The sequence below is a fragment of the Sphaeramia orbicularis genome, chromosome 24, assembly GCF_902148855.1.
Source record: "Sphaeramia orbicularis chromosome 24, fSphaOr1.1, whole genome shotgun sequence".
Classification (NCBI taxonomy): domain Eukaryota; kingdom Metazoa; phylum Chordata; class Actinopteri; order Kurtiformes; family Apogonidae; genus Sphaeramia; species Sphaeramia orbicularis.
The window spans coordinates 41420269-41437550 of NC_043979.1; the positions used below are offsets into that span (position 1 = coordinate 41420269).

The following is a 17282-nucleotide window of genomic DNA, read 5'->3' on the forward strand; positions in this document are numbered from 1 at the left end:
GAAAAGAAAACATGGAATGCTTGAAAGCACTGTTTTCATCAGTACAATGCCATAGATACTGATGAAAGAACTGAAGTGATTTTGGTTATTATCAAGAAAACCATGGAAAATGAATAGGTATCAGCTCTGAAATTAAACTCTTATGAGCTATTTTTGTTTTTGTCATTATATTTGTCCAAACAAATGCACCTTTAGTTGTACCAGGCATTAAAATGAACAAACTGAAGAAAACAAGATGGTGTAATAATTTTTTCCGCAACTGTATATAAAAAACATAATGCAACTACCAACAAAACCAAATGACTAAAGCAAATGATCAACATAAGACAACCAAAAAAATAAATGTATACTACAATACAAATATATAATGTTGTATGTATGATACAAATATAATTTTACTTTTATGTATATCCAAAAAGGAGTTGGAAGGAGTAGACACTTATATAATCCCACTCCTTTTCCCTAAATCATGCATTACAAAATGTAAACCTCCTGATTTTACTTATATTATTAAGCTGCAAGTACATAGTTAATTTAACAATCACCATCCCACCTGAGGAAGACAGGAAATAATAACAACAATAACAACAACAACAACAATAATAACAATAATAATAAAAACATAACAGTCATAGTTATAATTAAATAAATAAAATGAAATCTTCAATAAACTATTGTAATCTCTACTAACAGTTAAATATATTATTGGTTTGTGTTTAAAAACCCAGCTACGAAACATGTATAACTATTAACTATAAGTGAGAAGAAAAATAACTGACTTTAATCTCCTAATCTCTGCAGGTAGGTGATATCAAAAGCAGCTACACTGTCAAGAGTCAAAGGTGCTTCCCACAAGGAGGGTAATAAGGGTGGGAAGGGAGGGGGGCAGAGGGGTATGTTCTGTGTGTAATGTAGGTGTTGTGTACATGTTTTTTTGTGTAATGTTGAATTTGTTTATTCTTGTAAACTGAAATTTAAAATCAATAAAAACAGTTGATTACAAAAAAAAAAAGAGTCAAAGTTGCAGGAGCCCAAATAAGGGGGAAAAGAAACACCAACATGTGAAAATACATCTCTACAGCTCACTCCTCTTCGTCCAAATAAAATGATTAAATATAAATATAGACAAACCTGCTGTCACTTCATACTGTTTTTGAAAAGTGGAGCCACTTTTCCAATCTTCTGTGTCTGACAAACTGCTGTGATTAGACAAAATCAGGGCATCACAAAGTAGGTTTTTTTTTTATTATAGCCTGAAAACACACAAGAGGAAGATGCAGAAGTCTCTTGTTCTCTCAGACCACATGAATTACAACACGCTGAGAGGTAATTATGGTGTTTTATTCCCAGTGATACTAAAAAACTATTTAGCACTGCAGCTTTAAAACAGGCTATTCTATGGAAACTCTGGCAATCAATGTTATACTTACGTATTATTATCTCAGCAAATCAGTCCTGACATTGAAAATGTATGTTCAGCCTCACCCCTAGATTTTAGGAGAATTTTAAAATACAGAATAATTTCATAACACATGAGCACCATCATCCAAAGGGTACAAACAGTGCCAAATTTTCTGATTCTGTGTAATTTGAAAGATACAGCTCCAGTCATGTTAAATTCTCTACAGTAAATAAGCACATAAAAATAAGGCAGTATTTACATTTAGGCATTCTGAACAACAATGACACAAAATCATGTAACAATCGTTTTTAATGAGATTTTTGTTAACTAATTCATCAAACCAAATACCAAACAAACAAGTGGTTCCAGGCACAACAAACCCCGCCCCTCGCACGTATTGTATTTTGGTATCGATCCAGCTGATGTCATCATGTCTATGCTTGCGCTGATGTCAGCATATCAATCGCCTCTATATATGTGGCCAGTTTGAAGTAAATTGAAACAAAATTGATGTTTTTATAGACATTAGAAATCTTGCTAATTATAAGTAAATGGGAGAGGATAAAAGATTTTAACAATTCATAAAAAATTGGAACTTTGACCTACTTTTCCCAAAATGTAATGACATCTATTCTGGGTCACTGACAATCTATAAACCCAATTTGGTTTGAATTTACCCAATAGTTTTGCTGCTCCAGTATGAACCATCCAGACCACTCAGGTCGTCTGGTGCAGGTTGGCTCTGTTTCAAAAGTCAGAACTAAACATGGAGAATCAGCGTTCAGTTTCTATGCTCCGTGTATCTGGAACAAACTACCAGAAAATATCAGGTCTGCTGAGAGTCTGAGTTCTTTTAAGTCAAGGTTAAACACCTGTTCACTGCTGCCTTTGACTAAAAGGGTTTTTGCTTTTTAAATTTTATATTCTCTTTCGAAACTCTGCACTGCAACTCTTACTTTAATATGTGTGTGTTTTTATATTTTTGGGTATTATGTGTTGTTTTCTTACTTGCTGTTTTTAATCACCTTTTACATATTTCTTTTAAAATGTTTTAAATGTGTTTCTTTTTCCCTTGTTGTATTTCAATGCCCTGTGTGAAGCACCTTGAATTGCCTTGTTGCTGAAATGTGCTATAGAAATAAACTTGCCTTGCCTTGCTATGGACATTTTGAAATTTCACCCATTGTAAGTAAAGGGGAAAAACAAAAGACTTTAAAAATTCATTAAAAATTTTAACTTTGACCTGCTGTTCCCAAAACGTAATCACATCTATTCTGGGTCACTGGCAATCTACAAACCCAGTTTGGTTTGAATTTAACCAATAGTTTTGCTGCTAGTGTTAACAAACAAAGAAACAAAACAAACCAAAAACAATACCCTTTGCCTCCCCCTCGGGGGGGCAGGGTAATAAATATATGCTGTCAAAGTGGTTATAAAAAGTCCTGAAAATGCACATTTGCGTCATCTACTCAGTAGTTCACCCTGATCTCTGACAGCACCTCAAACCCCCCTACAGAAAAAAAAACAAACAACTTTTGTCAGGTCTAGTGACACTGAACATGCCTTAGTGCTTACTCCTAAAACCTTCAGTTCAGCATTTTAAATATTTAGGATCTTGGATTGGCTGGGTAGCAAATTATCCTCCAAAAGTAATGTACAACATCTCACACAAACATGTAAAAGACAAATTTCCTCCATTGTAACAAAGTTTGCTTCACCTTTGAAAACAGGAAAAAGTCTGCCAAACTATAGGGACGTCCTGTATACTCATGCTGCTACCACTGCCCTGAAACTTACAATCCCAATCCATCCCTTACCCCTACCCCTTGAAATGGAGCTGAAAGGGGTAGGGGTTGAAACATTCTCCTATGAAATGGGACAACCCTTCACGACCTGATATATCATCAGCAGTCATCGACGCTGTTATTAACAGATGCGACAACTTTGTTTCTGAAAGTATTCACCATGCTGCCAGTAGCTGTAGCTATCTCTGTTCCATGGGCTTTGGTCATGTTTTTATGGCTACCAACGATAAACCGCAGAAATGCGATCTATAACACATTGAAATAGCATTAAATAGTCGCTCAAATGATTGAGTTGTTTATGAAGAAAACACGTAGATTTGTGTGTTTCTTTCATCACGCTGCTGCACTTTTTGGCTGTGTTCACCTCCATCTTGCCAATGATTCAAACAGAATTATGGGATATTTCTCCTACCCCTCCATTCGTAGTGTGATCTAATTGGGAACTGGGATAACACTACCTTCATGTCTACGTGCAAAACAGAGGGGTAGGGGTAAGGGGGAGGGCAAAGGGGTGAATTGGGATTCAGCCTAAATACCATCTGCTAAAGTTTTCACAGACAGTTATCACACTCACCACTGTACATTACACATGGCTCCTACAGGTTTCTTCAAGTTAAATTTAAGACCTTTTTAAGACTATTTAGAGCAGAATTCAATGCTCATTTCAAAAACCATTTCTAAAGTGGCAACACGTGCGTGACTAATGGCTGCAAGTGTGTTGGGCTGAATGTTCTGTGATTATTTCTCACCGGGGGCTGCAAAGTTAGTGATAATTGGTTCTTAATTTTAATATAAATTGTCAGGTTGGAACGGGTGGAACTGACTAGAATAACGTTACTTTCTTTCCAGCTTGGACATTTAACAGACACATTTAAACACAATACAGTAAAAGAGTTTATGGCAACATGACTTAAGACCGACCATATCAAATTTAATACCTTATAATGACTTTTTAAGGTATTAAATGCAGATTTGTAAATTCAAGTCTATTAAGACTTTTTAAGACCCCGCAGGAACCCTGATTACATTATAAGGTCTGCTGGACATCACCATCAACTACACCTACACTCTTGCATTTTGTTAACCGAATGATTCCCTTTTTTCACAAACACTGAACGCTCCGTTTTTTTATTTTCAACAATACTTGCAGCTGTTTTAACTGGTAATGCTAATCCTGTGTGTGTGTATGTGTGTGTGTGTGTGTGTGTGTGTGTGTGTGTGTGTGTGTGTGTGAGAGTGTGTGTGTGTCGTGCATGAGTCCTACCCTACATGAATGAACCGTGTTATAATCACATTCACTATACGGACAAAGATACTGAGACACCTCACACCTACAGTTTAAAGAACATCCTATTCCAGCTGACTTGAAATATTATCATGATAAAATGTTCAGTAAGAAAAGTAAATCTCCAAGGCTACTTTTTCTTCTCAAGTGAGAGTTGAAGAAACCAAACAATATGGCTTAAAATGAGAATGAGAGAAATATTTCAGAAATCTCAAGGTAGAATATTTAACTCTCAAAGAGCTCAACAACCGGCAGGAACCAAAAACATCTACTGATCTAAAATGTTTAACAACTTCTGAACCACTAATCCTATCAATACTTTTAATTGATTCAGGTAAAATGCAGTTTCTCAGCTTTTCAGTGGAATCAGATATGAGCCATTTGGACGTTCAATGAGGAAACACCATCATCTTCTACAACACTGATTCATCAGTAAAGCTCATGTAGTTTGACAAATGATAGTGGCTGTAGATGCTTGTTTTTATAAGTTAATGATATATTTTGCAGAAAAAGTCACTTCTGCTTCATTTTTTTTCCTGTTTTAATATAAAACCCTTTGAATTTACTCTGAGCTTTTATGAACACCTATACCAGGAGTTGCATAAAGTTATCCAACGGCAGTGGTGGAGAGCCAAGACACGTGAAAGCTGTCATTGAAAATCAGGGTTATTGCACCAAATATTGATGTCTGAACTTTTCCCAAGTTACAACATTAGTACTGTGTTGTTTAGAAATGAATATGAACTTGTTTTTTTTTGCATTATTTGACATCTGCGTCTTTTTGTTATTTTGACCATGTGTCGTGTTCTGCAAATACATGCTCTAAATAATAATATTTTTATTTGGATTTTGGTTTTATTTTGTTGTCGGTAGTTTAGAGAATAAAACAAAAATGTTCATTTTACTCAAACACATACCTATGAATGGCAAAATCAGAGAAAGTCATAATTTTGAAGTGGTCTCTTATTTTTTTCCAGGGTTGCATATATTTTAAATTGTATTCATGTCTCAGGTGCAATTGAGCTCTTGATCTCAATGAGACATCCTGACTAAAATAAATAACAAATGAAAGAAAAAAGAAAAAAGAAAACACACTGTGGACGCACAGAACACATCAATATATCTGATTACATTTTCATTTGTACCTCTTTGTTTGTGTGATGTTAGCATTCATTGTATTTTATTACGGTACTTTGTTGTAAACAAGCCTATGATTATTTTAAGTGAGGTTTGACAGGTGAACATTACATGTACCAGAGTGGTTTTGTTATGTAACAGCATGCACGGGGGCAGTACACTATGCCATTGTTCTCTTTTCTGACACTGTAACTATATGATTAACGTAGTGCATTCAATTTTTTTACCGCATTAGTATTGATCTGAGCTGCAGGGAGGGTAAAACTAATCAGGTTGTGTTGGGACCATATCCAAGAAACTACATCTGTGATCAGTCACTCACAGATGGGCATATGGAGTCACACAGCCCTCGGTACGTGCAACACAAACATTCATACACTGTGTGAAATAACGGATGTATGTTTGCTTAGACGCACAGTGGCTTATACGCACACCCACACATACTGTAAATCTATTCAAGCTGATGTGAGCGCAGATTGAGCGGCATATGAAACGAGCATGTGTAATTACATGGCACACATACTAATGATCTGCTAGTTAAATATTTCAACAGTTTTGCGTTTTGCCGCCACACTGGCAATCCATTCTCAGGGACAAGCTCAGAGGCAGCAGCACGAGACGCATGCAGCCAAGTGTGTGCACTCAACACGTGAGCCGAGTCGAAATATTCATGAAAAGCACCGTGCTGAAGGTTCACACTAGAAAGAGGAGAGAAAACCGAGACAAAATACATCATGAATCAGAAAAGGACAGAAGGAGATGTGCAAGGTAAATGGAAAAGGCTCTGAAGAACAGGTATGATCCAAAATGGTCTTATTCAAATGTTCCTCCCACTGAACATACAATCACTGAAAATTGTGAACATTACAGGCTTTTTACCCTAGAATTTCTAAAGCACACAGAAACAATACTACTTTTGAAACCAGTGATACAATTATATGAAAACTTATGCAACAAAATATGTTTTATTATAAGAATTAAATCAGGAAGCCCACTCAGACATTTAGAAATACAGTACATTAAAGTCCAGTAAGAAAAGTATAAAGACTGTAAATATCAAGTGAGTTAAATCAGAAAACCAAAATTATTACTGTAATATTACAAAATAATGACTTATCTTCATGTCACCAATTCATGGAAATTGGCTCTGTCTGATCCATCGACATAGCTAATCTGTAAATACTGACAACGTATTATCAAACTGTTCTTGCATTATTTGATTTGACAGCCCATTTGAAGCAAACTAATTTCCATTTTCATATCAAATGTATATCAGTGCCAAATAACCGTTATTTATGCAATTTACAACTAATACTTGGTGTAAGTATCAGTCAAAAAATACATCTATTGCTGGTTGATCCACTCAAGAAAGAATTCGATCATTCGAGAATTCATTCGAGTGAACGTTACATGTTGGGACGTGAAATGTTTTGATTTGAACTAGAAGCTGCTAAAGAATACGCAAACCTAACAGACTAATTTCCAGTAATGCGTTTTAATGTTTATTTTCAGTTAGTATAGTATAACATGGTGCTGATGAAGATCTGGAGTTGGTCACCAAGCGCTTTCAATGGCAGCTCACTGCACCTGATGTGTGCTAACGCTAATGCTAAGTATTGTGTGTGCATTAGGACGGGTAAAATGAAGATATTGAATTTCCCGACACGGACAATTAGGAGTGTCAAAATTCAACTTTTAACAGTAGTTACAGTAGGTTTAATTGGTTTAGTCTGTATCAATGTCCATTACTTCTGCATAATATAACTATATTATTAACTATGTATACATTAACTACTTTAAAAAAAAAAAATTTGTTGCACATACAAATATAAAATAAAAAAATACATATACATTTCTCTCTTGGTAGAGAGGATGGTACGAAAATGTGCAGGTGAGGTCGGACACCCAAAAGGCCTATAGAATGACCTCTCCTTGACCTAGCTGTATTTTAAACAAAATAAAAGAATATCATTTGCATACCTTCCATGAAGTAGGATAAAAATTACATAAAAGTAAAAGATATGATGGTTATATATATCTATAAACATAATTTCTTTCAATAACATAAAGAGTAAAAAGAAATGAATAATGATAATGTAATATAGTAGAAACATATCAGTTCTATTCAATTAAGGTTAATGTTCTGTCCAATATTACCTGAACGCATCATTCTCACTAAAAACTGTAATTTTTTTGTGTTAGTATTAATGTACAACATGATAATAATAAATCAAACAAACAACATCTCATCACTATTTTAATGTTATAGTCTCATTGTTATGACTACAGGACATTTAGAAACAGAAAAAGACAATAATGTAATAATATTTTATCTCAGAAAAATCATTTGTAGCAAAAAATTCAATGACACATTGAGACAGTGACTGGCTACTGAGATTTTTTATTATTATTATTATTTTTTTTTTACATATACTGTATATTCTCCTGAGACCAAAGAAAGTGAAAATTTTAGCTTTTTTACAATCTTGATTGGAAACTGCATAAAACGCAAATGTTTTTTCAGATACATTATTTGAATTATTTTTATTTGTTTATTTTTTAATGGAATGCCATTTGCGATGGACAGCACTTTTTTTAAAGTAAAACTGTCAAACTTTTGTCCCCATAAAGGACAAAAATACATTGCTGGGTCTCAGGAGGATATATATAACTAATACTGGTAAACAATTCATTGAGAGTGTTCTTTTCTTAACTTTCCTCACATCCTGTTGATGTTGACTGATCTGAACTGTTCATCACTGCCATGTTTAGCGACATTGTAGTGTCGACACATTGTGGTTCATGTTTACACAGCAGATTGGCCACCATCTGATCAAAAAGAACTGAGTGACCCACAGTCTTTTAGTGTCTGAGACATAACATCTTGTCTCTGACGGAAAAAGAAACCATTTATTTACTGGAGACTGTGATCTAGTGAAGTCATCTTTCGAAAGCCATTCATAAATGAGAACCATTCAACCATTATGTATGGAAATCAAACACAGGGGCAAAGTACCAGTGGAGGGCCTCACCCGTCACTGCGTCAGGTCTCATTAGAGTTATATATACCTGTCTGTAACCATAGAAACATCATGGTTGAAATCCATAAATGTCGGCTGGAGTTCCAATGTAACACTTATACACCATTGGGTGATGCTTAAGCGTCAAACTGAGAAATTCCAAGAGGATGTCATTTCATGGTGCATTTGACACACTGACCTACTACCTGTGCTGATTAATGGGCTCGCTCACCCTGCTGCTACATCATATTCAGGTCAATGGAAGATACAAGTGTGTCACCGGCCCTATTGAGGTTTAAAATACCTACGGATATAGTCATAATGTGTTGATGGAGTCTGTCATGCATTTACCATATGCTACAGGCAGCATATGCAGCAAGAGGTTATTATATAAAATAAAACATCACTACTGTGTTTTAAAAGGAATTTAATTTGGGAGTGTGACTAATGGTTCAATATATGAAATCATTACAGAAACAATCAGTCTAAATAGTAGCTTAAATATCCCAAAACTGTATGTATTTCTTATTAAAAGTTTAATCACCACCTGGAATGACATGTACTGTACTGAGGAAATGCATTTTAATATTCAACCCACTCTCCATTTTCTCTATGACTTGCAAAAAGAGGCCTCTATGTAAGACAGTACTGCACTATGGGACTAAATAATACATCTAGAATACATGTGATGAATACAATGGAGCAGTGATGAGCAACGGGAACACAAAAGTAGGCCTGAAGTTAACTCTGAACTCATCAGTTTGTTCATCAACATTGCTCTAAATCAGGGGCGTCAAACATAGGCCAAAACTGGCCCCTGGGATCAATTTGCGAAGTGCCGAAATTGCACTGAAGATATTAACAGTCAAGGGTGACGAACTCATTTTGTTTCCGAACTCCAATGTCCAAAATCTTAACAACATTATGCCTGTTGTTTGCATTTGTAGACCCACTGTGATCTGTAATGCACATGTATAAATGATAAGTTGAGGCATAAAATTGTTAAAACTGTCAATTATTTTCTAGATATCGTTATGATGGAGAGGTCAGTGGCCCGGATGCATGCAGTCAGTCGAAAAACCCTTACTATGTGGGATGGTGTTTATACTATGGTTAAAGAAAGAGGGCAACATAATTGTCTATGGCTATCCTGATCACCTATCTGTTTATATCTGTAAATTATACTCTCTTTAATCTATATACATGTATTTGTTTTTATTAGTGGTTTTCATATTTTGAGATCCAGGTTGGGTTGGTATGGGGGTCGACATTGGTTCTGGGGGGGTGGGGTTTATACATTGTGTGTCATAAAATCTTATATCATAAAATGTGAATTTATTTCTTTTTTTTGTATTGCACTTTTGGAGATGCACAATGAAAATAAAAAAGATAATAAATAAATAAATAAATAAAGTTAAAACTGCACTTTTTTTTTTTAAAGAAATTTCAGATTGTTCAGGATATTCACATTTTTTAAATAAAAGGATAGTTTGTAAATGTAAGCATATACCGAGCAAAAATACAAATGCACCATGTACAGTTGTTAACTTGTTCTTTTGTTGGAAGCTCCAAGAATAAGTCTGGATTCATTTAGGTCTCATTTTTATAAATTTATTATTGACTTGATCTGATCACAATCAAAATATAACTCAGCTGAGGATCCACACCCCAAGCAGGGAAATGGATCCAGACATTCCAATGCACATCACGTATAATCCTTGTAAACTGATCTTCAAACTATGGGCTGACCCCCTTGTGCTAGGTGAGCTGGGTCACAGAAAATGGACTGGTGTCATCTGACTCTAAAGTCAAGCAGATGTGATACCTCAATTCTGTGTAAAACCCCATATTGACAATGTGCTTACATCTTATCTCCTGTGATTTTTGATCATATGTGGGCATGTGTATTTAAAAGTGTGCCTAAGGTAAAACCGAAGTCCTGTGTTCATAAATCTGTCAGTTTAGTATTTTGACCAAGATGTGACCTATCCTAAGAACTTTACCACTGACCAGTGAAACAAAGAAATCTAGTGACACAAAGGAATCCTAACTAATACTGACTAATATGTGATTAAACTTAAGAATTCAACTATCTAAATTAAAATACTATTTCACAGTATTTGTGTAACTCGAGATGTGCTGCCCAAAATGAGCTCATAATGTCTTATAATTGTAAAACATTGTTAATTCTCTTGACTTATAAACAAACTTTGTGTCCATCTCTGCGAGTGAACACTTGCTCAGTGGTCTAGTAATTCCACCCACAACACAGCTGTAGCATGTCCAGACGCTGCTCAAACAGTGTTAACAGTATTCAGGCCGTCCTTATACTGGGGACAATAGAAAAGGACACCTCAAAATGTCACGTTTCCTGAGATGTCACCATGCCACAGATGTTGCAAATCATGCGGGAATGGTTCCAGATAATATCCTATAGCTCTGTGTGGCAATAACATAGCCAATAACATTCCACGGGCCACAACTGACAATATTGTTAACTCGATGAGAAGACGATGTGTTCCTCTATGGGAAGCCAATGGTGGACACATGAGATATGGAACTGTGATTTCTTTCAACCAGCGCCCACCATGTCCACATGAATGTCCCTGAATGCCAGACGCCACTATCATGTTCTAACAGACAGTAATCTGTACCACATTGATTAATAGAATAAACTGTGTGCGATTTAATATATTATGCAACACCTATTGCTACTAAAAAGTTTAAGTGTTACATGGTGCGTTTATATTTTTGCTCAGTGTAATTTCATTTTTCGTGAATGTGGTGAAGTCAGTGTAGACCATTCGCATATATTTTACAAATGTCCATATATTCCTGTGTTTTGGAAGATGATTGGGGACGTACTGTACCATGTGTTGGGTTATCCAGTTCCAATGATACCTCATGTTCTACAACTTTGTAACTTTCGGGACACTACCATTCTTAAAAAGGACAAATATCTGGTTGAAATACTCTTAATAGCTGCAAAAAAAAACTATAACAAGGAACTGGGGGAAGGCATCCATTCTAACAAAGGACCAGCGAATATCCACAACTGAAGAGATATTTCTAATAGAAAAATTAACACACATACTGAGGCTGCAAGAACCACAACTGGATAAAAAGTGGAATAAATGGACTACATTTACACAAAATCAATAGACTGACTGTTGCTACCTGGGCACAGTGTTTTCTTTTGTACTCATTTGTTCTCTTGTTTGCTTGTTCTTGAACTAACTGAACTAAAATAACTTTGACACCCCTTCTCTAAATGAATACTACTGTTAATTTGATTCTATCAGCTCTAGTCTGTAAGGTTTGTAAGAACTGCCTTAGCGTTATAACAGGTATATCACATTAATCACACTCGGTACAGCTCAGTGAAGATCAGACGCCCCCAGCAATATCAGATCCCACAGTGGTCAGGGGGATCAGAGGGAAACACTCTCTTACCCAATTAGAAACAATCTCTATAGAGTTAATTGGCTGAAGTGGTCGTAGAGCTAAAAAATGCAAGAATGATGAGAAAACCAGGGTTGAGAGAAAGCTACAACAGACGGTATAAGCTGTAAAAACTTGGCTTACTTTCAGGGTTTTGTTAACTTGAAACTGTTCACCTGACTGAACTGATGTGACTTACTATAAAGTGTATTTCCATGTACTGTGAAAGAGAACTAATATCAATGTGAGTCAAGAATATGTGCCGTAAAACTCATCTCCTGACAGAAGCTCTGGTAACATAGAAATAGACAAAGCAACCTTGACGAGAAGCTGAATGAGAGGATTAAATGAGGCTTCAAAAAATTAAGGCAAGTAAAGGCACCTGAAGATGACCCTTAATCAACTAGAAAAAAATCCCACAGCACGTGTCCTACTTACACGCTTAAAGATATCTGGGAGAAAAGCCAGAGGAGGCACATGACTAGGATACATGAGGATGTATAAAAACTAGAGAGATGAGTATGTTTAGCTGATATGAAAACCTGCAAAATGTAATCTTACAGATATGCAAGTGTGTATATATGTACATATACAGTATATATGTGTATGTATGTGTCTGTACAAGTATTTTGTTTGAAGGGGATTTATATATTTTTGTATGTAAGTATATTATGTCTGGTTGAATATAAATTTAACAAAGGTCCAGTACTTGGAGTGGGTGGGATGGGTGGGAGGGCAGGTAGATAGGCTGTATGTTTGTGTGTTTGAAAAGTGAAAATAAAAAAGATGTCGATCAAAAAAAAAAAAATTCCTTATCATATGGATAATAAAAAGTTGTAGAAATATGTTACAGAGAGGAGCACTACAAGGATTTCAGCCAAATAAATAACAAAATTTCTTCAAAATCATTTTGAAATGAGATTAATATCACAATTTGTTAAACTCTGAATTGATGTGATTATTCCTTTTACCTTTGAAATGTCTTCATAATAGGTCTGGGTTATGATGATAAAAGGTCAACAGATTAATCAATTTAGCCATTCAGACAAGCGTAGACAAGAGCAGTGCTTTTCAACTTTGGGGTCGCCTGGAATTCAAATGGGGTTGCCTGAAAATTCTAGTAATTGATAAAAATTTTTAAAATTACTAATAATTTTTTTTTTTTGATGATTCAATATATATTTCATTATAATTAAAACACCACACACTTTTCCTTATAAAAATCAAATTCAAATAAAATGCAGGATATAATATCTGAGAGGGCATATCTGGATTAACTCGATCATGTGACCGCATGTGTTAGTTACTATGCTTCAACCTGCATGGACACAGTCGCAGACAGAAAACTGAACCGAACAGAGAATATGTGTTTATACAATACATTACATAGCCTAAATGTCATCTAACCGTAACCCTAACTTAGTAGGTCAGGTCTCGGTTCAGCGATGTTATGCGTCTGTAAAATGAGATCAGTGACTACCTGAATAAACTGAATGACCAGGTTTTTCTATCAACAGATTTTTTCTTCCCTGACGACATGAGTATATTCCAAGATGACAGAGCAAGATTTCATCAGGCTTGAATTGTGAAAGAGTGGTTCAGGGAGCATGAGTCATCAGATCTTTGAGAAACATTAATTGGATGAAAACAAATGTTATGATTTTTTTGTGACATTATATGTTCTGTAGTGAAAGCTAAAGTCAGTCCAAGCAGTTTTTTTGACAAAATATATATTTACTTATTTTTACTCTAATTGTATTCATTTAGTGGCATGTTCTTACACCATGACAGGTTTCCAAAAATAAGATTATAATCATATTATCAGGTTCTTGCCGAGACATGAGTGGCCAACTCAAACCCACACATATAGTCACAGAAAAATTATTAGACCATCAGAAGTCATCAAAAACAATGCTTATGCAATCCAGTACTAACTCCTGTGTGTATCATGTGACTAAAACAGACAGAAAAGAAAACGTGGAGTGCCTAAAAAACACTGCTTTTGTCAGTAAAATGCCATAGATATTGATGTAAGAACTTAAGTGATTTTGGTTATTATCAAGAAAACCATGGAAAATAGATAGATATCAGCTCTGAAATTAAACTACTACGAACTACTTTTGTTATCATTATATTTGTCCAAACAAATGCACCTTTAGTTGTACCAGGCATTAAAATTAACAAGAAATTGAAGAAAACAAGGGTGGTCTAATAATTTTTTCCCACAACTGTATAACTGGTCCTTTTGAAAAACAGACACAAATACACACAAGTTTTTATGGCTGGAAGGATACAGAAGTTGCGATTCTGGAAAACAGTTTACTGTAGGTGTGTAAAAATGATGCAGACTAACTCTGACAGCATCAAAATTATAAGCTGTTCAATAAGTTCTTCAAGCAGGTTACAGTATTTCACTTTCCACATCAACCCAGAGAAAGAGAGAATGCAGAATGTTATGTGCAAAAAATGAGATGATAAAAAGTCTGGGATTCCAGGAAAGAACTACATAATTTCATAAACACAGCAAATTTTAGTTATTCTTCCTGAAACCAGAATTGACAGAACTCTACCATTAAGAAACTCTTCTGTGGAAACCCTGTCAGTAAACATAATTAAACTGACATCAACCCCCCCGTCTGACGCAAACAGCTGAAGACGAGAAAATACAATCACAGTGACATAGTGCGAATGGAATCTGAAACGTTGGTAACATCAACAGAGGCTGGAGTTTGATGCTGCCTCCCTGAGGTCCTTCATGGAGATTACTACCATGGAATCATTAGATAATCTTATTCAGATGGGTTCCCTCCCACACACACACAAACCTCTGGTGCAGCACTAATTTTTATTTTGTTTATACTCTGTTTTGTAATGTGACTGTGAAATCACACGTAGTTGCTCATCTGACTTTGTGTGTTTTCATACCTCCTGTGTGCGACTGCTCTCTCCAGACTCTGTTAGGAGCTTAATTGGTGTGGACCGCTGGGACACAGATCCGTCATCGTCGCGGTCCTCCTCAGAGTCGTCCTCTGATGAGCTGGAGATGGCCTCCTCGCTTGGGGGAGGAGGTGCGCTGGCTGCCGTTTTCCTCTGGAGTGGCGTTTCTTCTTTATTACTCTTATTGCTGCCAATATGCACAGAGATACACAAATACATTAACTCATATGCACCATGTGAGCCCTGAGGTTTATATTTTGAAAAATTCATCAAAGTTTAGTTAAGCCACTAAACAGCCAATTGCAGCAGCTGTGGTGAAATGTTCTTGCCGGTCCTCCCTCAGGAAGCCTGACTAATAAGTTGGAACAATTTCTGGTTCTCAGGAAGCAGAAAAGAGTCATAACCACTGCATTTTCCAGTGAAGATGCCTGCCAGGATTAAAAGTGCCTCAAGTGTAGCACTTTGGCAACAATACCTAGAACCTGGTGATTGCCTCAATGTTTACAAAACCTGGTTGAGCTAATGAATAGCTTCCCAAAAATATAATTTCAATAATGGTTCTGTAGACCAAGAGTATGACAAGAACCTTTCCCCACAAGACAAAAACAAATAAAAAAATGTAAAAAAAAAAATTTTTAAAAATGTAAAAAATCTTTGTGTTTTTGTCCTGGTGTGTGATCATAGTGAACCAGAAAACATATTAGCATGGAACACTACACAGGTGTCAATATGACAGAATTAAGTTATTTTAACCTAGATAGAGTATTTATAGCTCTATGGAGAGTAAACCAGCTCTAACAGTAGAGTTAAAAGTCAGTGTAAAGTTCTGCACAGATGCAGTGTAAAATTCAAATCTACAGAGTGATGATTAATGCCTGTCTGCCGCATTGCATTGTGGGCAGTGGACATTTTAATCATTGTGTTCTTTTTTTTTTTTTTTTTTTTTTTTTTTTTGAAATCTTTTTATTGGATTTTCATACACACATACTAGTATCTGACATGTACAATATTTCCATGTGTTCTAGTTAAAGGTAGTAAACAGCTGTTTTAACCTCCGCCAGGAGGTATTGTGATCGCTTTACTTTGTGTGTTTGCGGGTTTGTTTGTTTGTTAGCAGGATAACTCAAAAAGTTATGGATGGATTTTCATGCAATTTTCAGGAAATGTTGACACTGGCACAAGGAACAAATGACTAAATTTTGGTGGTGAGGGAGGCACAGATCTGTCTTGGCGGAGGTCTGTGCTCTCTGAGTGCTTTTCTTGTTATACAATGTATCCTGAGAGCAACAATTTTAATCTAACCTAAATGGCTTCTATGAATGAACTATAATAAGCCATTATCCCTTACCACCCTCCTTGAAAGAAAAGACAGAATAAAACAAAACACAAACACTGAAGGAAAAGAAACTGAAAAACAAAACAAACAAAAAAAACCCAAACATACACACACACAAAAAAAAAAGAAATTAAAAAAAAAATTTAAGTAGGTAATTAAAACCAATTAGGGGATGGGGGGGGGGGGGGGGCATCTAGTTACTCTCTGGATGAATAGTAATTCTATCTAAATACTCTAAGAAGGGCTGCCAGGTTTTGTTGAAGACATTACTGGAACCTGCAATAGACAATCTAACCTTCTCAAGTACTCATTGTGTTCTATTTTATGTGCAGGGGTTTTGTGCTAATGTTTATTTAGGTTAATATGTCTGTTTTATAATGTTTTTTGGCCTTTTTATGTTTTTTTTTTTTTAATTAATGTGACACCATTAGTCAAACCAGTAGGCTTAACCTGCTTAACCTGATTGTTGCCATGAAACTATATTTGTAATGCAAGCGGGAGGACTTCGCTCTTTCAAAGTAAAAGTATGTCCGAGGGTGATTGACACCCACCGAGCTAACTTATGCCCTTCACAACCCCCACCTTGGGACCCCTGCAATTCTACAATGTTTCAGTATTAGCGGAGGGTGCAAACTGATGACGACATTAACACTGCAGAGAAATAAATATTAAAACTTAATAGTCATTTTTAAACTAAATTTGGAGTAAAAATAACTCTATAAAGTGTAATCATATTACTTAGTGTGAAAACTCCACAGTGTTACATATTTTTACACATTTCATTGTTAATTTTGACACTGAATTGAGTAGAATTAACCCTCGTGTGGTGTTCAGACTTTAGTTATTCAGCCAGTGTTCGGGGGTCTGGCGTACCCGCTGCATTTGTGGGTTTTTAATTCAATATAATCAAACAATTTTA

The 17282-nt window shown here is 35.6% G+C and overlaps 1 protein-coding gene across 1 annotated transcript in view; it reads right to left on the reverse strand.

Annotated features, from left to right (window-relative positions):
• fig4a (FIG4 phosphoinositide 5-phosphatase a) overlaps positions 1 to 17282 on the reverse strand; it is a 91735-nt gene that overhangs the window by 18123 nt on the left and 56330 nt on the right. Inside the window, exon 20 of the mRNA XM_030127869.1 lies at positions 15016 to 15214. Within this exon, the coding sequence (XP_029983729.1) occupies positions 15016 to 15214 (199 nt within the window). The remainder of the gene's footprint in view (positions 1 to 15015; positions 15215 to 17282) is intronic.